The sequence below is a fragment of the Acinonyx jubatus genome, chromosome B2 (genome assembly GCF_027475565.1).
Source record: "Acinonyx jubatus isolate Ajub_Pintada_27869175 chromosome B2, VMU_Ajub_asm_v1.0, whole genome shotgun sequence".
NCBI classification, from domain to species: Eukaryota; Metazoa; Chordata; class Mammalia; order Carnivora; family Felidae; genus Acinonyx; species Acinonyx jubatus.
The window spans coordinates 56902578-56928684 of record NC_069385.1 but is presented as its reverse complement, the minus strand read 5'-3'; the positions used below and the strand labels follow the sequence as shown (position 1 = coordinate 56928684).

The 26107-nt window shown below is 37.0% G+C and overlaps 1 protein-coding gene across 8 annotated transcripts in view; it reads right to left on the bottom strand.

Annotated features, from left to right (window-relative positions):
* HACE1 (HECT domain and ankyrin repeat containing E3 ubiquitin protein ligase 1) overlaps nt 1-26107 on the bottom strand; it is a 121045-nt gene that overhangs the window by 23196 nt on the left and 71742 nt on the right. For 7 of the 8 annotated variants that reach the window (XR_003419456.2, XM_027057183.2, XM_027057184.2 and 4 more), the window contains 5 exons: nt 13051-13162; nt 12860-12957; nt 12592-12679; nt 8751-8900; nt 8025-8221 (listed from right to left, as the gene is read on the bottom strand). Coding sequence is in view for 7 of the 8 variants with exons in the window: in XM_027057183.2 (XP_026912984.1) it covers nt 8025-8221; nt 8751-8900; nt 12592-12679; nt 12860-12957; nt 13051-13162 (645 nt within the window). In the remaining variant the exon portion in view is untranslated. The remainder of the gene's footprint in view (nt 1-8024; nt 8222-8750; nt 8901-12591; nt 12680-12859; nt 12958-13050; nt 13163-26107) is intronic. The other variant, XM_027057186.2, reaches the window with a different exon arrangement.

Genomic DNA, 26107 nt, shown 5'->3' with positions numbered 1-26107 from the left:
TACTACTGAGTGGTTTTTTAAATATGTTTTATATGTAATTTCATATACAATTCAGACCACATAACTTCTGCTTAAAATCCTGCAGTGACTTAAGTAAAATCCAAATTACTTTCCTAGCCTGTAAGGCCCTAAGTGATCCAGCCTCTGCTTTGCTCTCTCATCTCATTTCCTTCCACTCTTCCCCTTGTTCATTCTCTCTGTTCCCCAAACTAAAGTTTATTCACTCCTCAGAGTCTTTTTTTTTTATGTTTATTTGTTTATTTTGAGAGGGAGAGCCAGAAAGAACCAGCGTGCACATGAACGGGGGAGGGACAGAGAGAGAGACAATCCCATGCTGTCAGCGCAGAGCCCAACGTGGGGCTCAGGTCTCACAAAACATGAGATCATGACCTGAGACGAAATCAAGTGTCAGACGACTGAACCAACTGAGCCACCCACCCAGGCACCCCTCAGTGTCTTTACACTTCCTAACGTCTCTAACTGAAATATCTCATTAGAATATAGTATCTCTGCAGGCAGGGAATCCGTTTTGTTTACCAGGATACATACATGTTCCCAGCTCCTAAAAAAGTGGCTGCCACTTTGTAGAGTGTTCAGTAAATATGTGATGAATGCATACTTTCAACAAGTGCACTTAATACATAGTTGGAACTTGATAAATGGGCCATTTAAACATAGTCAATTTGATTCTGAATTAAGGTAAACTATTTTCACACATTTTATTTTAAAACACATCATCATATGAATAGATAAAAAAAGATGTGATATATATACACATACACGCACACACAGGCACAGTGGAATATTACTCATCCATCAAAAAGAATGAAACCTTGCCATTTGCAGTGACATGGATGGAACTAGAACATATTATGCTAAGCAAAACAAGTCAATCAGAGAAAGACAAATACCATATGATTTCACTCATATGTGGAATTTAAGAAACAAAACAGATGAACCTATGGGAAGGGGGGAAGAGGGAAACAAATCAGAGGAGACTCTTAATGATAGAGAACAAACTATGGGTTGATGGAGGGAGGAGAGTGGGAAATGGGCTAGACAGGTGATGGGTATTATGGAGGGAACTTGTGATGAGCACTGGGTGTTTTATGTAAGTGATGAATCACTGAATTCTGCACCTGAAACCAATATTGCACTGTATGTTAAGTAAAATTTAAATTTAAAAAAATGGAAATAAATAAACATAAATAAATAAAATATATCCTCATAGAAAATAATGTCACTTAAAATTTAAGGTAATAAAAACATATTTTGGCTCCGACAAGAATGAGTTGCCATATCTCTCAATCAACTCTATCATTGTTATCGCTTATATATTTTAAATTATGTCTAAGTGAAACTTTGTCATTTAAAAGCAATATGTTGTATATATTTCTCACCTCTCAGGTATGATTACTCTAAAGAGGTGAGAAAGCCTGTTTCAGGTTCCTTCCTTAATTTTGTTTGGCACTAATCTAATGCTTTGCCTCCACAAGCACTAAGTCAACAAATTGTATTTAACCACTAGCTATGAATTCTCCATACATGCCAAAGCTACAGAAGTGTCATGGTGGATTCCCCACAGTTCTTCCCAAACCCAACGTGGTCCCTTGTGTAATCTGGCACAGCGAAAGCTGCCATCTCTGCTATTCAGTCTATGCCCACCCCCAAACTGCACTCCCTACCACCCAAAAGTTTTTCTCCACTACACAGGAATGAATCAGTTACTACAAGTTACATTCAGGTAGTTACTAGAGAGAGGGAGATGGAAATGTGTGCCAAACAATCAAACAGAAACATAAACTAGATTTTCCAATACAGGAAATAATATACACAGCACACTTCCAAGTGATAACCCGCAGTGATTTCAACATTAGCACCTCATTATCTTTTAATTTATGTCTGCTCTAAAACTGCCTACTTGAACTACTACAATTTTTCTGCTCCATTCACTTGTCAATTTTATGTTTAAGGTACTATATGAGACCCTATCTTCCTTTAAGAAGAATAACTTTTTCCCAGGGGCACCTAGTTGACTCAGTGGGTTAAGCATCTGACTCTTGATTTTGGTTCAGGTCATGATCTCAGTTTGTGGGACTGAGCCCCACATCGGGCTCCACAGTGACAATGCGAGTCTGCTTGGGATTCTCGCTCTCTGCCCCTCCACCATTCATGCTCTCTCTGGCTTTCTCTCAAAATAAATATATACACTTTTAAAAAACAGCTTTTTCCCAAAAGGTTTTACACTTAGAATTTTGTAGTACTATTCAGTAATCATTGTTTAAGATGTTAAATTATGAAGCATAAAAGTAAAAGATTTGTGAATTGCTCAAGGGCACTTTACCTATTTTAATTTGCCATTGCAGTCCATATTTATCAGAATAGTACACATTCCATTTTCTACCAGCTAATTCCTATTATTTTCTCACACATTCTTTTTAAAATTTTCACAAGTATACTAATCTTTCCTTACATGTTCCCTTCTATTCCGTCTAATATTAATTATTTTCCACATTTATTTCTATAACTTTGACTCCTAGCTATTGGATATCAGCTTATGGAAATCAGCTCCTTCACATACCATTCTCCATATTAACTTAACTGTGGATGAATCTTGGTCTAAATTATTTCTCAGTAAAATAATAAAATCCTAGCCATCACAAATCCTCCTGAGGTATTGAATAAAATAGTTTTCCATGTAGCTGTAAGATAACTGTGTTTAATAAAAGAAATCTAAATCCAACTGCTGCTAAAATGTTTCCCTGCTTCCTTAAACATTGCACATCCTCAAACAGAAGGACACAAATTAACATTATCTTGATGATACAATTATTACCATGAACAGCCACTATTATCACACACTAACATTTTGACTATTCACACTGTGCAGAAATATACTGGCTGCATTCCCATTACCTATGCAGACATCCAAGGGACTCATCCCCCCACACCTTATGCCCCTGCATCAAATATCTTACATGTTTTAATAAGGAAACAGTGGATGTACAGATGACAAGCAGTCCACAAAACGCTGGCATAAAGAGTTGCATAATTAAACATTAAATACAAACCATACCTAAACTCTCATTTTGTTTTAAGTTATTAAAAGAGATTGATAGAACTTGGAGGCAGGAGATCTTTTATCCCTAACAGATGGCATATCCTAGGAGTCCTATTTGCTCCCACCTGAGTTTTGCCGTCAATTCTTCGAAGGCATAAATTAATACCAGATGCCAAAGAATTAAAGAATTGATCATATTTAAAAATCTTCGTACTTATAATGGTGAAATAATTATGTTAATACATGGAAATCTTTCAACTGAGAAAGTCTGAGCACAGAAACAACAACAGCAACAAAAAAAAGAGCCGTAGCAACTTTTTTCTGGCTTTAACCTCCAACCCTGGTCACTGACATAAAATAGGTAAGCAAAAAAGAAACTGCAAAGTGAAAAACATAAAAAGATTAAGATTAAGAAGAATGAACTTCTGTACATTAAATTCCAATTAATGTCTAGTTACAGAACCATTTTGTTTTAATAATCTCCCAGTCTTTTGAATATGGGAAATAAATAATATCCACCCCTCAGAAATCTTCCTTAAAATTTTAACTTCTCTTCAGGCTTTGAACCTAAACTATATCTTCTTATGAAGAGTGGTGGTGATGCTGAAAACTAATGCATTTGTTAAAGCCATCTTTCTTCTTGAAAATCTTTTTTCTCTATCTCTTAAAAGATGTCCGGAAAAAAACCATTTACTTAAATAATAGTTAACTCTTTTTAAAAAAAAAATTTTAATGTTTATTTATTTTGACAGAGAGAGAGAGACAGAGCATGAGCAGAGCAGGGTCAGAGAGAGAGGGAGACACAGAATCTGAAGCAGGCTCCAGGCTCTGAGCTGTCAGCACAGAGCCCGACGCGGGGCTCAAACTCAGACCATGAGATCATGACCTGAGCTGAAGTCGTACACTCAATGGACTGAGCCACCCAGGCGCCCCAATAGTTAACTCTTAATAGTGAAAACAAGATTTTTTCCCCCTCCTCGAAGTAGAGATAAAAACTGGACCACGTTTATAAAATGGTTTTGAATAGTTATTTTTTTTTTAATAGTTAACAGGTTAAATGGTGTTGTTATTGGCATAATTCAAGTTACCGTTTGAATATAAATCCTTTGGTGATAAAACGCTTCTTTCCTGGGTTTATCCACTTATTATCGCTCTAGTATGTAAAAGTTCTCACTGAAAATTTCTCTACTGAGAACTCCAAAGGATAATCAGGTTTCTTTTGTAGAAATAAGCAGAAATATCAAAAAGGCTAGACACTCTCATTTTATCCTCACTGTCACTGTCTTATAAAATTCTCATGCATCTTCCCCAGACCAATGCCACAATCCCCTAGCAGCTGTCCTGACTCCCGTATCGCCCTATTTCAATCCATTCTTCACACTCCAAGTTGAGGCTGTTTTGTGGTTTTTTTAAACACCAGAATTCACTCAGGAAACTTGGCTCTGTAACACCTGCAATCATCCCTGCAGTCGTCACATTAGTGGTTGCAGAGTCTTTCAGAATTTGGCCCCCATATATTCCCCTCATCTTTTACCACTCATTTACTCCACAACCGAAGCTAAGATCTACAACTCTGATCTACCTGTGGTTCCCCAAACACATCATCCTCTGTCTCCTCAAATTCGTGTAAGGCCAGAACATTTCCTTTCCCCCTTACTCCTCCTATCTGACCACTTAATGCATCTCCTCTATAAGTTAACTTCCATGGCACCTCCTCCATTCCTTGATATCCTGTCTTACCCCACCCCTAATTCCTTCCGTCCCAGCCTGAGTGAACTTTATGAGTAGTATTGTAAAAGTGTTAACATTTAAAACTCATGTAGTTTACTCTTCAGTTCGAGGAGACAGAACTGAAGATCTAAGAAAAACTGTCACTTCTAACACAAATTTTATGGTTCCATGATTCCAGTTTTTGGTCAAGAATAAAAAAGTAAAAGTGAAAAATAAAAGCAAAACTTTTAAAAGAAGGTGAAAGTATTATTTAAATGTTAATGTTTAGCTCCCGGTTAATTCAGCCATTTTCAAAAGTGAAACCAGAGTTTCATTTTGTTATTTGTTTTTAAGATTTTTAAACAAATTGATAGATACAAAATTAAATTTAAAAGAGCATTATATTTCAAATGTGGAACAGATATATATTCTCTGCATACATCATTTGTATTTATTTAAGGTACTCCTTTCTAAACAAAGTTATTTTCATCTATTTGGTTTCCCTCTATAATTACCAAAGACTTTCCATAAAATTCAGGAATAAATGACTCCCCCATGTGGACATCAGCTTACACAGATTTTCTCATACTAACAAGCTTGGCAACTCATTTAAGCTTCAATATGCTTAGATTTTGACACTGAACTCCAAACGACAGTTACAACTTTACATCTATAGAGAAGAGTAAGTAAAAGGCTAACCCTAAAGTAACAAAAAAGTTCATGAAAGAAAGGTATGTTTAAAAGTAACAAAATCTCTAAAAAACATGGTTTGAAAATTGTATTTACAAAGTTAATACTTTAACAATCTTAGAGCAAGTGATCAATTTAAGATGCAGGTATGTTTCTAAAGATTTTTAATTTTAAAAAATTAATCAGGTTGCTTATTGGGTAAGCATTAAATGTTTAAACATCAATAATCTGATACACAATTATACTTGACTCTGGTAATATTAGAAAATGAAGAGGTTCAATTATTCCGAAAAAATGTTTACATCACAAAATGAAAGCTGAGAATAATGAACATATTAGTGATTGAGATCCTGCTTTTATCTCTATTACTGAAACTAATCATTAAAAAAAAAGTCAGCCTGTAATCAAATTAGTTAATACGGTGAAGTAAAGTGTATTAAACTTAGAAGCAACTTTCAAGTTCTTTAATATTACAATAGTATTCTAGCCTCAAACTAGGCTCACAACAAAAGGTATACCCCCAATATCCATATATTATTTTTGTTATTACTTACCAATACTACATTTCAATAAAAAACAGAAATGCAAAAGAATTAATACAATATGTATTTTTAAAAATCTAAACAAAAGTCATTTCATAATGAGAGGGGGGCTATTAGGAGATACAAGGATAAATATAACTATGCATCATGCAATTGTTAATGGGTCTTTCAACTTTGTCCCATAAAACGTACCTGACAAGAGTGACAAATCTACTCATCAGATATAATATTCACAGATAAGAATCATATTTGAGTTTCTTGAAAAGCAATCTCTTGCTTATAACAAAGATTCTATAACTTCATTACTCTTAATTGAGAATAGGTCTCCAGTGTAAAATAAAATAATAAATGCACGACAGGGTAGACAATCTAATAATTAGATTTTTTAAAGTATTTTAATTTACTGGCAAGCTTATATACATAATCTTAAAAATAAGCATTTTATAATTTTCATCTTCTAGAGCTTAAAATGACTCGTTATGTTAAAAATCAAATAAGATCTTCCTCAACATGTTTTGCAAACAGGAAGAACATTAGTTTTGAAACTGGGTTTTGGCCCCAGTTTTACCATTAACTCTTTAGGCTTCAGTGTCCTCCTGGATAAAATGAAAGAGGAGACTAAAAATTTTCCAAGTGTACATATGGAAATACTCAGTTCCTGATCTTATTTTCAACAATTACACTTAATGTTTTTTTTTATGTGTATAGTATCTAAGTTTCAAAAAGTAAAACTACAAAGCTTAATATAACTTTCCAATACCCTGTACGTATCTCAAACTAAGAGCCTCTTTATAGAAAACTATGCAATAACAACTGCCTTTTGTGTTGTGGTTTTCAGTCAGCAAAACGCTAGTAACAATTCTGTATCAGAAGTATTATTATCCTGGGGCGCCTGGGTGGCTCAGTCAGTTAAGCGTCTGCCTTCAGCTCAGGTCGTGATCTCATGGTCCGTGAGTTTGAGCCCCACGTAGGGCTCTGTGCTGTCAGATCAGAGCCGGGAGCTTGCTTCCAATTCTGTGTCTCCCTCTCTCTCTGCCCCACCCCCACTCACGCTCTGTCTCTTGCTATCAAAACATGAATAAACGTTAAAAAAATTTTTTTTTTAAAAACGAAGTATTATTATCCCAAGTCTATAGAATAGAAAACTGGGGCTAAAAGAGGTTAAAGTGCAGCCAAGTCTTTTGGGCTTTTAAAAAAGAATATATGCTTTACTAAATCAATGGACATTATTTCTTACAGTTAGTTGCTTCTGAAGCCGTCTTGGAATTATAATCCAACTAACGGAAAGGGAAAAGATTTTAGTCTTGTTTAACCAAAAGTTGCTACTGGCAAATGACAGAAGTGGAATTGCCAAACCAGATTTTCTGACTCCCAATTTCCTACATTTTCAAGCATAAAAATGTATTATATATTAAAATAACATATTTTTCAACAATGAAATTTAAAACATATGCCAAAATTTAAAACTAATATGTACAGGTGTATGTCAATTATTTCTCAGTAAAACTGGAAAAACTACTTACAAACAGAAGATACAATACATAGTCAAGTTATAAAGCTTAAAAAAATCAAGTAGTCGAATAGATCTACTGGATCCATTAGCTCTACTGGATCCCAAAAGCAGATACAGAGCTTAACATGGGAATTTCTTCTTTTCTCCATTGGAACTCTTAATATCATACATTAAAACATGAAACAGTGACTGATCAAATATGTTCTTGATGTAAGCTTCCATTTCTAATTGAATTTTTCAGTATACAGTTGCCCAAGTTATACAATCAACTAAATTGTGCTCTAGGCTGCTTCAGGAACTGCCTTGACTGTCTAACACAATAGTGATTTAATCCTAATTCAAAGTTTGATATTTGATGGTTTAGTTAATTTAAATATCTTATCTGTTATCAAATGCTGTGAAACCCTGTAACAGTAAAAGCTTTTCTAGCTAGTGGCAGGAAACTAGAGTAATTAGCAATCAGGGACAAGTTACAAACATTGGCTAAGGTAAAAATTCGAATACTCACTTTGTTATTTTGTGTCACAAGAATACTTCCACCCCCAGGTTTCAAAGGCACCTCTTCCATTGCTCCAAACACATCAGTTTCAACAGAAAAGGTTAGTTCTAGACCTAGATCACTAATATCATTATCTAAAATCCACTGCAAATTTTTGGCATATTCTGGATCAATGGATGCCACATCCTGGTAATTTACAGGAATACCTAAAAATGCAAACATACAGCAGTTATATTCTAAATGTTTCTGCCTTTCCGTGTTTGTTTAATGGTGAAATACTGCCCTCTACAGATATTCCATAAAACTGCAAAATATAATCCAATTGACAGCAAGATTTAAATACATGCTAATTCCTGGATTTGGAACTTTATTAATTGAAGCTTGTGGTTTTTTTCCACATTTTTACAATGTATTCTTTCTTTGAAATAGCTATACAGGAAAATCATCATGCACTTCAAGAAGTGCCAATTCTCTTAAGTATATTCATATTACATTGCATTCTTTGCATGAACATATACACACTAAATGAAAAACAATTTTTTTTTTTTTTTAGGAAAAAGGTAATTTTTTTCCCTCTCCCTCAGGCTCCCAAATGCCTTACATACACAGATAGTCTCCAACTGAAATAAAAATTACCTCATCCAAAATGCCACCTCTTGTCTACTTAGTTTTTCCTAAAGATTCTAAGAAAAACACTTTAAATAAATGCCTATGGAAATAACAATAGATCCGTACCAAGAATGTGCTTATAGAATGATCTTGTAAAGTAAATGTTGACCAGCTGCCTGTGGTTTAAAGCTAATCCCAAGATCTGTCCAGCAAACCGGAAATAGTTCAAGTGATCAGGATTTACATAGGAGTTGCTATTAGGCTGAAAAGTTGTTCCTATTAAAATAAATACAATATAATTTATTTCTAAGAATCCAGATGCAGAAGAAAGATCATTTCACTGCAGATAAATCAGTTCAAACACAACTTTGACAAAACCAAAGTTACATGATGTATAAACTTCCACAGTAATATTCTTTGTGGAATATATAGCAGACAAGGGAATTGTCAGAAGATAATCATTAATTCACACATACTTATCAGAGTTAAGTCTTTGTGCAGAGAGAAAATTTTAGAATACTTTTAACCGAAAGGTTGGAAGATGTGCCAGAGAGATAGTGGAAATAATATATTATACGATAAAACACACACACATTTTCCTCGGCAGTGTAGAAATATTAGGCTATGAATTAGGGCAGGTATTGTTTCATTCATCTATACATGCCCAATGCAGTAGGTATTCACTACTTTTTGTTTCTTATGGAACAGAGCACTATGAGAGGGTAAGAATTTTAAATGTTCAACTTGTTCCTAAGTAATGAACTTGATGCCTTTTAACAATTTTCAGAAAATCACCTAAATCCACAAGTCAACCAATTATTCTTCACTTCAAATAAGTACCACTGAGGTATAAAAGTAAAAATGGCAAAGGCAATAGTTACCAATTACTGTCAAAACCCAGTATGATTCCACTTATATGAAAAAAAGATCTGGAAATAGACAGTGGTGATGGTTATACAACACGGTCAATGTACTTAACACCAGTGAACTGTATACTTTAAAGTGGTCAAAACAGTGAATTTTGTTATATATTTTACAATAAAAAGTCTAAAAAAAATCTAGTGCAATGGAAAAACCTAATACCAAGCCTTACCTTTAAAGAATTCTTTCCGTATTTTTCTGTGATGATCACTAACTCTGAATACAACTCTCATTCATTGAACAAATATTTATTGAGCTCAGCCTATTTACTACTCTTCTAGGCAACTGGGCTAAAAGAAAGAATAACTGCTAAATCTAATAAATAGTATCCTTCCAAAAAAATAAATAAATAAAATAAAGGAAAAATGGAAAGTTTTGGAAAGTGAGATGTTTGGTCATTTAGTATACATATTTTGATAATAATTCACTTTGTGCATTGCTGGTCTTTGATGCCTCACTGTTAGCACTAGACTACATTGCTGTAACCAGTTTACTTAGATAAAAGGTACAAATTTGGAAGCTTATGGTTGAATGACTTAAAAGGGCCACATGAAGCTAGTCATTCACTGTCAAGTATCTTTTGAAAATCATTCCCAGTCATGGGTAAGACTGGGTATTATAAGTCAAAACAAGGGGCACCTGGGTGGCTCGGTCAGTTAAGCGTCCAACTTCGGCTCAAGTCATGATCTCGCGGTTTGTGGATTTGAGCCCTGCATCAGGCTCTGTGCTGACAGCTCAGAGCCTGGAGCCTGCTTCAGATTGTGTCTCCCTCTCTCTCTGCCCCTCCTCTGCTTGTGCTCTCTCTCTGTCTCTCAAAAATGAATAAATGTTAAAAAAGTCAAAACAAAGTTTTGTGAGATGAGTAAAAGACCTCAAGGACAAACATAATAATTCTAAAAATATAGTATTTTAAGAATAGTCACAAGTATTTTTTTTACCTATCAAAATAGTAAATGCTTAGGGTTACTGATGAATCAGCAAAGTTTTCGATGACTCAACTTTCCTTTCCTAGGTCTGTGAATTATAATTCCTTTGCTAAGTATTTTCTGGGAAATCTGGGTTCTTAAAAAGGAGAAATTTTTAAAAAATAAGGAAACAAATTGGGGGGAGGGATCTTCAGGAAAGAAATGTTATTTTTAACTTGAAACCTACTTAAAACAGAACACAAAGTTTATGTTCTCAGTTCAAAATAAGTGTAACTTTGACACAGCTCTTTTCATTACTCAGAAAAATCCTATAGAACAAGAAAATATAATTCTCACAGAATAATAGCTTCTAATATTTATTTCTGCTTTCTATGTGCCAGGTACTGAGCTAAGCATTTTTACACATCAGCTAATTGATTTCTTTCACATTACAAAACATAGGTTATCATCATTTTCAAATGGAGAAACTGAGGTCCAGAAAGGTGACATTTACTGGCCCAAGATCGTAGCAAAAAGAGGTGCAGAGCCAGGATTCATGTCCAGTGTAACACCAAAGGCCAAACTCTATAGTAAGCATCTTAATATAATGAGAAAGCAAGTTTTAAAGAAATTGTTAGACATGAGATCTAGCCAAACATTTCCCACATTTAGGAATTTTAATTCAAAATTTTAATATAATTCCCTCCATATCAACTAAACGTAAGAATAAAGAAACATTTCATCTAGATTTTAATTTATAAATAGTGTGACCCTAAAGAGAAGACTTATATGGCTTACAAAAAGGACAAATCACCATCTTTATGGTCTCTGTTAGCAGAGCAACATGTGCTCTGCTAATATATTTGTAATATGAGGAAGAATCTTGACTTATGATTCCACACCAAATCTGTTTTTCAGGTATGAAAATAACAGACATAGAGTAAGGGACTATAAAGAAAAGAAATAAATCTAAAATAGAATGTTCTAATTCTAAATCTTGCTTCAAAGGTTAGGCCTAATTAAACTCAGCACCTCATCAAACTTGTCATCAAAATCACAAAGACACCAAATTCACCTCAGAGTAAATAATCAGTAGTTACAGAATTAAAGCAGACAGTCCCATAATCCTAAGCAACTTCCAAGAGACCATGTGAGTCTGAAGCCCATTACACAGGTGAATCCCTGCAGCTCCCTGGCATCACTGCAGCCCCCCACCCCCTCGCCTCTCTTAGAGTCATCCTTCTTACTCAATGGAGATTTGCCTGCTGGTTTGGGTAGAGGCAATCAGAAGCTGTAATTAATGATATACTCTGCTTATAAAAAGAACTTAAACATCGGGAAAGAAAAGACTTTCAGGAAATAAAAGCAACTGTGTAAAGCATTGAAAACTTGGAATCCCACCTTCACTTGGATAGGTCTTTATTAAGTTAGAGAACTGTCAGGTATACCTCCCACAGATGAGGCAATAACCATTTCCATTTTGCCTACAATATCAAGTTACAATTGTGCAGATTCAAAGCATCATTTCAACAAACAGTTTATCTGTTTTATAAGATAATAACAGGTTTTCAGTTACCAGATTTTGATCTTTTAAAAGGGCTGAAAACTAAGCTACTATACATAAATAGATTATAAGTTAAGATTTAATACCATGATTTCTAGACTTTTTTTTTATGATCCAAAAATTTTAAGACTTGGAAACTCAAATAAGCAATAGCAAATTTTAATTTTTCCACATAAAGCTATTTTTAAGCCCATCTACTAGCACTGTTTCACAAAAGGAAATTTTTAACTCAAACATGAGTCTAAGGACAATCCTTAAATTGAGTGAGTTTAGTTGTACTTTACAAAGGACTGATGAAAACTTCGCTGGGGCCAGCACTAGCCCTTGAGACAAATATCTAAGAACCAACTATTTACAGGAAAGAATACCAAACTGAATCGGATTCTATTCATGATCCTACCACTCACAAACTGTGTTAATGTAGATGGAAACTCTGAATTTCAACTTTCTTTTCTATGAAATGGGAATACCCCACCTAGCTCACAGGATTACTACGGGAATCAAAGGGTACAATGCACTGAAGGAGTTTGAAAATGTGACAAGCCACAGAAAAAGTGATGTAGACTGTGCAACTTACCATCAGCTGACTGGGTAAACAATGCATAATCAGGATTGACTATCTCATTAGACAGAATATCAAACCACTCACGCACAACACCTTGACCCTGAGTTCAAGAAAATAAAATTAAGTATGAACAGAAATATATGAGGAAAAATTTTTTTCTGAATAACAAATGAAAATAATCTCAAGTTTCTTCCATTATCAATTAAATACTAAACTTTATTCAAGTGTATTTCAATCTTTTATATATAAAGACCTTAACAGCACTTATTTTTATACCCACCATGCCTTCTTCTCCATGGAACCGTACAGCAATTCCTTGCTTTAGCTTTGCACAATTTGCTTTTGACACAACTTCACAGCTACTCCTAAAAATAGAATCTAAATATGTAGCATTGATTAATTTTACATATTAAAACTTGTAACAACTAGTATTTTGTGCCTCACACACATCAGTTTCTTTGTCAAACATACCTCTGTGAACCAGCAGGATATCATTTTCATTCACTGGCCTGTGCACCATGTCTGAATCTGGTTGTCCTGAATGCAAATGTTCATAGAACCATTCACAGCGATCTTTAAATGGCTACCCCAACAAATAACGGTAAAATATGTTAGCATTATTTCAGTTATCTATCAGATTACTTAATGAGCCTGCTAAATCCCCTTTCTAGAAATAATCATTCTTAGACCTTTATTTATAATAAACAGTTCTAGATAATGTTCTGACATTTCAAAAATTATTCGCAAAAAGGCAGGTCATAACTGAAATGCTTTGATTACATAGAGTGTACTTTTTTTAATTATATTTTTTAACAGAAAAGACTTAATAAGTTAGGTTATATCTAAAAACTTAGTATCAGATACGTAACTGATATGTAATTTACTCTCAATATCTTTCAATCCCAACAACACTTGTAAGGATGAATTTACAAGGGCACCTAGGTGGCTCAGTCAGTTGAACATCCAAGACCCTTAGTTTCAGCTCAGGTCATTATCTCACAGTTCATGGGTTTGAGCCCCACATCGGGCTCGGCACACAACCTGCTTGAGATTCTCTCTTTCCCTCTGTCTCTCCCTCTCTCTGTCCCTCCCCTGCTCGTTCTCTCTCTCACACAAAAATAAATAAACTTTTAAAAAAGAATGAATTTCCAAATCCAGAAAGATTACACTTCATGTTACATTTAATTTTCCATGAAAATAATCTTTAGGCCTAACTTTATTCTTATTTCTATCCTTTGAGTATGTAGTGTAAACCTTGATAAATGGGGTATTTTTTCTTACTTTAATGTAAGTGCCTGACTTAAGCTTTGATTGCCAAGGCAACCAATTCAAAGATGGCTATTTCAAATAAACAGAATGCCAGCCACAAATCTAGATAAAGAGTCAGGCCACCTTCCCACATGGAGGCTCCTCCATTTTAGAGATCTTGGTTCATTTCTGTAACTGACCATTTGCACCACTTGTTGTTTTTTTCTCTTCCCGTGCTTTAAATTCCCACTCTTACGTTGTAAATTCACCAATAGTAAGCCTGTGAAATCCTAGGCTCCTACCTCAACCCCAGTAAAAGCAGAACAAGAGGTCCATGCATGTTATCATGCTCACACATGTGTACACACTCTCCCACTCCACCTCCACTCCCATGTATACTGTGTAATATCCAGGTCCTATAAGTAACAAACCTTTATTTTTTTTTTCAGTTTCCTGATAGTTATTGCTGAACGGCATCTTGCAATCATAATAAGAACCACAAGGGCTTCTCTAGCCACAAAACTGGTTAATGACAAGACCAACACACAACTGGCATAGTCGGCAAGACTACATGATTGCCCTTGCAGCTAACCAAGGGTTATGCCTTTACCTGCAACTTGCCTACTAACTGCCAAACTCACCATCTAAGAAAGGGACACCTTTCGCTAGGGGTCATACTACTATGTGCTTTCACACATTGCCTCTGTTGTGTGTTGCCTGCAGTATCCAACCTAAAGGTCATGGCTGCCATAATAATCCAAAAATTTCCCCAGAGCAGCATAATCAAGGCCATGTGGTCTAATGCGACAATCAGACTACTAATTATAAAGATCTTATTTGATTACTAATGTGCATAAAGATCCTCAATGGCCAAGGAAAGCTAAGGAAGGCAGGTAAGACTGCAAGGCTATTGTCACTGCCCAAGGAGGGTTCTGAGCCAAAGATAGGAAGAAATTATTCCCCTTAGGTGAGGAGGACTGAAGGTTTCCACTTGCAACCACTGAGTCAACTGTGTTGTGCCCAAATTATATGTCCTAACCCAGAAGAGTGAAATAGGCTTACAACTAGAAGCCAATGGTACCACAAAGGGAAAATACAACAGAGGCCTACAGTCTCTGTGTTACCACTTCACTCACTGAAATTGCTATTGTCCCCTGACCCAATGGGATACCATGGGTCCAATTCCTGGTGTGGTATTGCTAAAAATTAATGACAAACAAATATCCTGAACATCTGGTGCCAGCACGTCCTAAGAACCCTGAGGAGGTACACCGGCTCTGTGATAACTACAAAACCCACGAATGCTTCCTGGTATTATTCAATGTCATGCATGCCAACATGCCAAGACTCTGGTTTATGCTCCAGAGGCCTAGGGACTTTTCCCAAACACCCTGTGCATATCACGCTACTGAAGACAGACTCCAATCCTGGAGATGTCTATTGGGACACCCTGAAAAAGAAAGCAACCACCTATGAAGAGGGCTGACAGTGATGTCATCCAAAATTTTCTGGTAACAACGTGGAAGATTAAGGTCACAGGAGAAAAAACACGTAGAAACCAAGATCAAAAACTATACCTTAATGAAACTCAAACCTTGCTTAAAGATTTTATGCAGCAGGAAGGAGAGAAGAGAGCTAATTGGCTATTGTGGATTTTCTTGTTTGTTTGGAACAGGCTCTAAATGCCTCACAGTGGCCAAAATGCACTAACAGGCCAGTATCTAAAGACCCTAAAATCCATAACTTTCTCAGAGATCCATCTGGGCTATACTGTCCTTCCTTCTGAGATACCATAGATCCTGAGCCCCCTTGGCTTTCCACTGAACAGCTTTCCACTAGAAGCATGCCTCATGAGGTGTCTCTTCCAACAAGGGAAGAGCTGACAGGATTATCGAGCCCTCTCCTAGAGGAGGAAAGGGAACTGGGAAGGCAAAGGCCCCTAGAGCCACTGATACTCATAGCCGAGCCCTCCCTCTCCTCGCCTGGATATACATTGCCTGGCACTGCACCTGTCCTCCCATCATCGTGATTACTGCTAAGGTTCACAGAGGAAGCCCATCTCCTGCTGCACAAAATTCCCATGGTCCAATGGGTTCATCATTCCCATGACCACAATGACCCAAATGACCCCTTCTGCATTTCCAACCTGAAGAGGCCCCATTTGATGTGGAGTCCAGAGAATTATTTTTACAAGGCATTCCCCCTAATTACAGGGTAGCACTACTACATTTTATTGTGACTGCCAAAACCATCCAAAAGGCACTAGAACTCTTAGGAGAAAGCTTGCATTCTACTCTGTCCCTTGAAGATTTAAGATCCAGCCATGTCTTTGAAATGTAAACACCCAGGGGGTACCTAAAGCCCTGCCCACAATCGCCTGAAACCGCAGGAAAAAAGGGGGGAAAACAGGCCTTTTAAAATACAAAATGCTGGGGCGCCTGGGTGGCGCAGTCGGTTAAGCATCCGACTTCAGCCAGGTCACGATCTCACAGTCCGGGAGTTCGAGCCCCACGTCAGGCTCTGGGCTGATGGCTCAGAGCCTGGAGCCTGTTTCCGATTCTGTGTCTCCCTCTCTCTCTGCCCCTCCCCCGTTCATGCTCTGTCTCTCTCTGTCCCCAAAAAAATAAATAAACGTTGAAAAAAATAAATAAATAAAAAAATAAAATACAAAATGCTATAAAAGCCCTTTTGCCCAAACTCTAGTCCACAGCCTCTTTAAGATTATTTGTTAAGGATAAGTACAAATCTTAAAAGTCGTCTCTACAAATATTAGTACAAAGCTTTCGCTACTAGAGCAGGCAACCTTTTCTTATTCTGTCTGCCAATTTGGATTCAGCCCTTATTTATAAACTAGTGAGTTTTATATTGCTGTACCTGATTCATGGCTAGAATGCTGAAATGGAAGCTACAGGTCTCTATGTCTGTCTGCATGTTCATGTATGTCTATGGGTATGTTATGTATATGTGATTTTTTTTCTCTCTACCTCCAGAGACAGGATCACCAAATTAATTTGTAAAAGAACTATTTCACTGGCTTAAAAATAAGCACTTAGGAAATAAGTATTCCTAAAACTCAGAAATACTGAAACTAACTCAAATATTTTCAAGTTCACATGATCTGGAATAATCTCTGGTAAGTAAAAGCTACTTTAAATTTGGTTTAATTAAAAAAAGTATGTCTTCAGACACATAGATATTCAGTATATTGCAAATTATATCTAATTCATTTATATTATAAAATTATACTGTTCATGTATATTATATATAGTAAATATAACGCAGATCATATTAATATAATTAATTACGTTAAGTATAATTCAGATAAAAAACTTACTCTACCTGGGTTTACTAGTCAAATAAATTCATGTTATATCTTATAAAATTTGTCAGCAAGAAAAATAGCTTGGGATGGTGGTTTACCTTTGTCTACTGTCTAAAGAGGTTTTTCATGGGTAGTCTAAACATAATTGCTGTGATCGAGTGATTTAGATAAATGTTAAATGAGATAAGAGTTTCTGAGCGAACTTTTCAGTAATATTTATGTGATGACATGTCTACTTAAAAGTAGTTTCTAAAATTTTTGTTAACTTCCACCCTCAGAATTTTGCTAAATTAAATGAAAGGAATTCACTGATTATCTAAATCATTTCCAAATAAGATAAAATACTGAAATATTAATTGCAAAACAAGCCTAAGTTGACCTACTTTTGACCTCTTATTACAGAGGAACTAAAGATATTTGGGTCTGTTAGTAAATGTGTCTTGTGCCACCACACTGCAAAGCTGTACTACGAGGAAATGTATGTTTATAGAAATTATGAAATATAGTCACAAATTTGCCAGTCTAAAGAATGCTGATATAATAATTCACAAGTTTTACTTCTTACTTTTTGTGAGAAATTAAGGTTTCTAAGGGCTAAGAATTCTAAATAATATATATAATTACAGCTACTAGAAATAATAAGGGAAACATCTCTGCATGCAAGAAAAGTAGGATGTATCTTCAGCTAAGAGAAGGTATGAGGTATGAAGATGTATTTTTGCTAAGGAAAAAGAAAGCAATTTGCCTTAAAATTGTTTTTTTCAGAATGGGAAAGAGGAAAATAAAGCACAAAATGGTATAGAAAGTTGAGAAGAAAGAGAAAAGAATTTTACCTTGTGCGGTCAAGTTGGCTAAAACTGAATTGTTATAAATGGTGGTTTTTAAAATAGTAAGCTTTAAAATCAATACTGTGCTTATATAATTTTCTTTCATCTGCTATAAGGACAAAGTTTTCTTGGGAGTATTGGTCAGCTCTTGATAATAGATTATGAAAGGTTTTGCCTTATCTTTCAAGTAATCTAGCTAGAAAGCAAAGATTTTGTGTTTTATCAAAATAATTAACCTGTTTCATGTGTCTTAATCAGATCTTTGATTACTTAAGCAAACAGTCTTTTCAATATTAAAGGAGCTGAATTTTGCTCACAACTATGTAACCTTCTATATTTGCCTTTAAAATCTTTTGTCACTGCAGTACCTGGGTAGCTCAGTCAGTTAAGCTTCCTACTTCAGCTCAGGTCATGATCTCATGGTTCATGGGTTCAAGCCCCTCATCAGGCTCTGTGCGAACAGCTCAGAGCTTGATGCTTGCTTCAGATTTTGTGTCTCCCTCTCTCTGCCCCTCCCTTGCTCGTGCTCTGTCTCACTTTCAAAAATAAATGAAAACATTTAAAAACTAATTTAAAAAATACAATCTTTTGTCACTTAAGTAGATAATTAAGTATTGTTTCATAATCATCTGTGATCCTATTTACTCAAGTATCTAAAACCTTTTGATATTTTTGACAACGTTCACCAAATCAAATTCTCCATCAAGTCCTTTTAACGTGGAAATAACTCTGGGATTTCCTAGGGAACCCCTGGAACATCTCAAAAGATCTCTTTACTTTCCTTATAAAAAGAGAGATGATGAATTAACTAGGTTTATTTGATATGTTAAATTATAAGAGAAGCATTATCAAATAAGAAATAACACTAAACCCTCCTTATGGATATCCTTGTATGGATATATGCTATTAATGTAAGTGTTCCCGAAATTCTATAAAATTCCTAAAAATCTGATATGAAATGTTATCAGTCATCATTTCCAGTTATCATCTTAAAACGTGTGGCACAGAAATAGCCAAATTTCCTTGTCAGCGGGTGTTATAATTAACTCTCATCAGAGCTTTAAATTTAAGCATTCTTAAGTCTTTTATCATTTACAGAAGTTACTGTTTCACTCTGATGCTTTTGCACAAATGCTTCATCTTCAAGGAGATTCCTGAAAAGGAATCTGACAAGCCCAGGTTTCTGATAACTTTCAGATCGTACCACTAAACTAGGTAAGAACAGACAGAACTCTAAGGAAAAACTAAATTCATAAAACTGCTAAAAAAAAGATCACGACCAAGAATCACTAGGACTGAATGAACTGAAGAGAATAATTATAATTTTTTATGAATTTTGTTTGAAATATTGCTGGTTCTTTAATCTTCTGTTTTCCAGATTGAAGGAAACGTTTTCTCTTAAGCTAGCTGACTTACAGCAATTTGGTAAAATATATACCTTTGTGAACAAAGGTGAAACAATCACTTTTTCCCTCCATCTGATCCCTCCAGAATTCGGAAACTCTCAGTGACTATACTTTCACAGCAGTACAATTATTTGCATATGTTCACTTAAGAATCTGTTCTCCTTGTACCAGGACACAACTGGAAACAATGGTTACATTACCAAGGCTTTGAACGGAATGTCATAGTTGAGAGAGACATACATAGATACAGATATGATCAGATAGTTTTAAAAAATTAAGGTTGACTTTATGGAACCAGTAAGGCCCCTAGGGAAAGTCTGGTGCCTTACATACAGGGTTCCCAGCAGCCTTACCAGGTAGGTGAAGAAGGTCACTTCCTGGCAGGCCCAGGAACCTCAGAATAGTTGAGAGCCTCAAAAAATGAGGAATTCACCCCAATCTATCTGTATTACAGATGAAGTCTGACATCCAAGTCCTTGGCTTGGCTTCGTAGCCTTGAGAAGCATCTATAAGTTCAATGTATGACTCCTTATGAAAAATTCAGCAAAGTTGAATTAAAAGAGTCTATATGGTCAATCATGGTCAATAGCTATTCATGCTGCACTTATGTAAATAACCAGGCCAAGTTTAAAGAGACTGGACTTATTTTACAAACACTTGAGCCTTATTTTCCTGATCTCTGATAGAAATGGGGGTGACTGCAGAAAGACCTAATTATGTTTCAGTAATACGCCTTTCCAGATATCAGATTTAAGTGCTTTTAATTGTCCTTGAGGTTTTGTTTTTTACCTGTAAATTGAAATGGATCATAAATTCTTCTAGTTTCTTCCAGTATTTGGCTACAACTCTCCAAACTAACATGTCCAGTTTTTCTCCCACCCTTGTGACTTGGAATCATTGAGAACTAAAATTGCCTTTCTCCAAAACAACGAGAGCTAGAATGGAATAACTGGATATACACTTCAGAGAAATCATCACAATCTCATATACAATCTTCGTGTCTGTTGCTGTGTGGGCAATAAAGAGTTTGCCTGAACACCTGATGTCATCATCACAAAAATTCAAACTGCGAAGCTGTTTTGACCCTAACATCTAGGAATCCTGCCCTCCAGATTCAGATTCGGTTTACAATTTGCTTCAACCATTAGCCTTTATTTTTCCTTTACTCCATAGAAATGCCTCTTATTAAATACCTGATTTCTTGCAAATATAGGCCTAACTTTGGGAATCCACTTGCAAGACCACCTCCTGAAATGAGATATAACTATTTAACTGATCTATTTTCATAGCTGGACCTTTCAAATTTGGGACAATGGCTACAGACTGGATATCAGACTACTGCCTGTATAATTATTAAGTTCTGCTATTACAATGTGCTATTTAGATGTGTAGTGGGTTTTACACATGCCCTATAAAAGACTTATATCTGCTACCCAGGCAGTTAAGGCCCTCACCATTGACTCTGATGCCTCAGAGTGGACTACAAATACTGACACTTGTTTGGGGTGTTTGCCTTTTCATAATGCAAGGGCCTGACTTAAACTTTGATTGCTGTGGCAGCCACTTCAACGATGGACTATCTGAAGGGGGAGATTGGGGGTAGGGGGGTGGGGGTATGGGACACAGCCACAAAACTAGATACAGAGCCAGGCCATCTCCTCACACTGAGATTCCTTTGTTTTAGAAATCTTGGTTAATTTTAATAACTAGCCATTTGGGCCACTTGTTTTTTCTCTTCCTGTGCTTTAAATTCCTTCTCTAATGTTTTAAATTCACCAGTAAAAAATGAGCCTTCAAAACCCTAGACCCCCACATCAACTCCAATAAAAGCAGAACCCCAGGCTCAGGCGTGCTTATGCTCTTTCTCTCTCTACGAGTGACCTCCGCGTGGCCTCAGGTATGCTGAGTAATTTTCAAGTCCTGTAAGTAATAAACCTTCATTTTCAAAGTCTCCTGATGGCTACTGTTGAAGGGTTCAGAACCACAAAGGCTGGTCCAGCCACAACACTGGTTATTGGTAAGCTGAGAGTTAACACACAACCGAATATATAAGGCAACTAAAAAGGAACTGTTACCTTTTTTCTTCCCTTCCTCCACCCGAAAAACTGAAAAATAAGATCTCTTGAACAGTAAAGAAATCTCTACCTTTTATTCATTTGCCAGATAAGCATAATTTTTATGATTAATCAGGCAGTATTGCATACCTACTGAGTGCCAACACTGCAGGGAACATATGAGCTTTAAAATCTCAATTTCATTGTTAAAAATGATTTAATACAGTTAAAAGAGGTAAGACTAGCATAAAACAAACAATACACATATAATATCAAGTTCTAAACCATTAAGTGAAGAATACAGTGCACTAAGAATTTACAGACTGCAAAGATGAGGAGAGTACAAAGCTTTCATGAGGTCATAGTTTGGACTGGAATATAAAGCTGGGTAAGATTTACTCAAGCATGGAGAAAAGAGAGCACACCAGGCTAAGGGAGTCAAGGAGAAAGGCACAGAAGGAGAAACTGTGTCTTTCTGGAAGATGAAGTGAAGGTAGCTGGCATAACCAGAGTTCTATTCCTGCACATTATGAAGGATAAGTTTGTGCAAGTACATCGATGACATAATTACGGATCCTGAGAATCAAGTGAAGGATACAGGGGCTACTGTGAGTATTTGGTCAGAGGAATAACATGGTAAATGTGGTTATTAAAATGTGAGTTGCACCAGAATAAAAGGAGACCGTCTAGGCAACAGTTAAAATATTAAGTACTGGGTGATAATGGGTCATGGGATGAAAGAGGAACAAAAAGGAAATGAGACATGACTTCTTTGAATAAAGATGAAAAGTAAGAGAAAATCTCTAGAGATAGAACTTAATGATAGAAACAGCTTAGAGGGGGAAAACCCTCCTCTCACAATCTACCTCTAAACTCCTAGGAAGCAGAGGTGAAGAGATAATGAATGAGGTTTTATATATTCTGAATTTCAGGTTATTTGGGATGTAACTACTAAGAGCTTGGAAATAAATACTGGAAAGTACCACAGCTAAAGCACTAGAAAGAAAGTCATGAACAAAGCTGAAGATGGACACAAGGTAAGGTCTATCGTTCAAGAGATTAAAGATATAGGGAACAAACACCTATAATGGAGTTTATGATTACAGGTCAGGACTGAGAATCTGCTTGGCCAAATGATACACAAAGCTAGAAAAGTCAGAGGACCAGGGTGGTGTAATACCACAAAGCCAAGAGTTTCAAGAAATAAATATAATCAATACACAAGACCACAAAGAGGTTATCTTACAGGAAATTTACAGGACACCAGTAAATTTTTCATCTGAGCTAAACTAAGAATTAGTTTATCTTTAGGCCTATCTTTGGTGGGGGGCGGGGGGGGGGGGTGGAGATCAAACTCACAAACGGCGAGATCATGACCTGAGCCGAAATCAAGAGTTGGATACTTAACTGACTGAGCCACCCAGGTGCCCCAAATTCTGCTTTTTAATGTCTGCTCTTTCAGTAAGAAAGAGCAGATTCTTTTTAAAAGTTAAATGTATAAAGGCGTCTGGCTGGCTCAGTCAGATCATGTGATTCTTGATCTGAGAGTCATGAGTTCAAGCCCCATGTTGGGTGTAGAGATTACTTAAATAAATAAACTTAAAAAAAAATAAGTTGTTAAGTTGAGTTAAGATGACAGAATAGTTGGGGCGCCTGGGTGGCTCAGTCGGTTGAGCGTCCGACTTCGGCTCAGGTCATGATCTCACGGTCTGTGAGTTCGAGCCCCGCGTCAGGCTCTGTGCTGACCGCTCAGAGCCTGGAGCCTGTTTCAGATTCTGTGTCTCCCTCTCTCTCTGCCCCTCCCCTGTTCACACTCTGTCTGTCTCTGTCTCAAAAATAAATAAACGTTAAAAAAATTAAAAAAAAAAAAAAGGATGACAGAATAGTAGGAGGACCTTATGCTTACCTCGTTCCTCAAACACAGCTAGATAAATATCAAATCATTCTGAATATGAAGGAAACAGATCTGAGGACTGAGAGAACAAAACTGCACAACTAGAGGGAAAAAAGAGGTCACATCATGGAAGGTAGGAGGTGTGGAGACGTGATTTGGGGGAGAAAACAATCCCTAATGCTGCAGAGAGGAAGGAGCCCTGATCAGGGAGACAGGAGAGAAATAGAGAGAGAGAAAGAGAGCACCCTCTCTCTTGTGCAGGGCACTGCAAAGAAAAGATACTTGCCCCAAACCACTGAGAGGGAAAACAAGAGGAACTGATAGTCGCAAGTTTTTACAAGCAGCAGAGTTCAAAGTCTGAAGTTTTAGAAGTCCCCACTATCACTGGATGGAGCCTGGAGGGTACAGAGGTGCTTCTGTGGAATGTAGGGCAGAGGCCCTCACTGTGGGAGCAGAGTGTGGCCTGAGGATCCCCTGGGTGGCACTGGGAGAGACAGTTCCCCTTGCTGGAGTGGATTTTGAAGAGGAAGCACTGCCTCTCCAGGGACAAATGAGCCGGTGGGCAACACTGAGCTACCCCATTCATTGGCACAGGAGCAGAGACGCCTGCTGTGGGCCACTAACCTGGACGCTGGCTTTTTGTTGCACGTGACCATAAACTCCAAGTCCCTGTGCAACTGCCCTTCTGGGACAAAACAGCACCAGACACAGTGTAGCAAGACCCTGCCCCAGAGGATCAGAGAAAGTCCTAGCTGGGTCCCTAAAATTTGGAGTTTTGAAATCCAGTTGGCACACCTGAGATAGAACACAGGAGCACAGGGCTGCCGGGTGAGCAGATGGTTTGGACACAGACAGAGTGAAAGCAGGGATCTGAGGGAACCTGTGACAAACGAGGAGAGACTGTTTGCTCTTCTGTGAGGGTTTCCTGAACAGTGGCAGGTGCAAACTCTCCCACCGGGGGAGGAGAGAGCCAGGTGACCCTATGTTTACCCCCGTCCATCAAATTCCAGTAAACAGCACAGAGCCCACAGTGGAGGCTTCAGCTGCTTGCACCAAGCTCTGTGCCCCCTGCACTCCGCAGGTGTCTTTTCTTAATGTTTCATTTATCTATTTTGAGAGAGAAAGAGCGTGAGACAGAGCTCACACGTTGGGGAGGGACACAGAGAGAATCTCAAACAGGCTCCCTGCTGCCAGCACAGCGTCAGATGCGGGGCTCAATCCCACAAACTGTGAGACCATGACCTAAGCCAAAATCAAGAGTCAACACTCAACTGACTGAGCCACCCAGGCGCCCTGCAGGTGCTTTTTTACTAAAGCAAGTGTGCCTGAGAGTCAGATCAGCAGTGGGACCCTCCCCCAGAAGACCAGCAAAAACCTCCCACACCCACCAAGTCTAATGACCATAGAGTCCTGCAAAGCTTCAGCTCTAGGGGAAACAGGATCTAGCCCCTTTCATAACACAGATCAAAACATATCTAGATAAAACTCACCGTATAGTGGACAAGGTCCAAATACTCCCCCACTGCAGGCAAGGAGAAATTCTGCAAAAGACTGACCTCAAGGAAAGAGGAGCCAAAACACAACAGCAGAGTGCACACAGCATATACCAGAAATACTTCCTGAAGCATCAGACCCTGGACAGTATGTGATCTCTTTTTAATATAGCCATTACTCTCAGGAGCAGGAAACATAACAGGTTTTCCTAATATACAGAATACCTAGACAAAAAGCCAAGAGGAAGGAATTCATCCCAAAAGAACAAAAAAAGGTCATGGCCAGGGAGCTAATCAAAAATGATATAAGTAATATGCCGGAACCAGATTTTAAAACAACAATCATAAGGATACTAGCTGGGCTTAAGAAAAGCAAAGAAGAAACCAAAGAGATCCTTACCACAGAGTTAAAAAAAAAAAACCTAAAAACTAGTTAGGCTGAAATTTAAAAATGCTGTAACTGAGATGCAAAACTAACAGACTATAATGACCACAAGAATGGAAGAAGTATAGGAACACATGATATAGAAGATAAAATTGTAGAAAATACTGAAGCTGAAAAGAAGAGGGAGAGAAAAATATTGGATCACGAATATAAACTTAGGGTACACAGCAACTCCATAAAGCATAATAACATTCACATCATAGGACTCTCAGAAGAAGAGAGGGGAAAAGGAGCAGAGTTTCATTTAGGTAATTATAGCTGAAAGCTTCCCTCAACTGGGGAAGGAAATAGATACCCAAATCCAGGAGGCACAGAGAACACCCATTAAAATCAACAAAAGCAGGCCAACACCAAGATATATCCTAGTAAAATTTGCAAAACACAGAGATAAGGAAAGAATTCTGAAAGCAGCAAGGGAAAGGAAATCCCTAACCAACAAGGAAAGACAAAGTTAGCAACAGATCTCTCCACATAAACTTGACAGGTTAGAAGGGAGTGGCATGATATATTCAATGTGCTGATTGGGAAACATGCAGCCAAGAATACTTTATCCATCAAGGCTGCCATTTAGAATAGAAGGAGACTTAAAGAACTTTCCAGACAAGCAAACTAAAGGAGTTCATGACCACTAAACAAGCCCTACAAGAATATTAAAGGGGACCCTTTGACTAGGAAAGACCAAAAGCAACAAAGACTAGAAAGTAACAGAGAAAAATCTCCAGAACCACTGACTTTATAGGTAAAACAATGGCACTAAATTTGTATCTATCAGTAATAACGCTGAATATAAAGAGAATAAATGCTCCAATCAAAAGACACAGGGTATCAGAATGGATTAA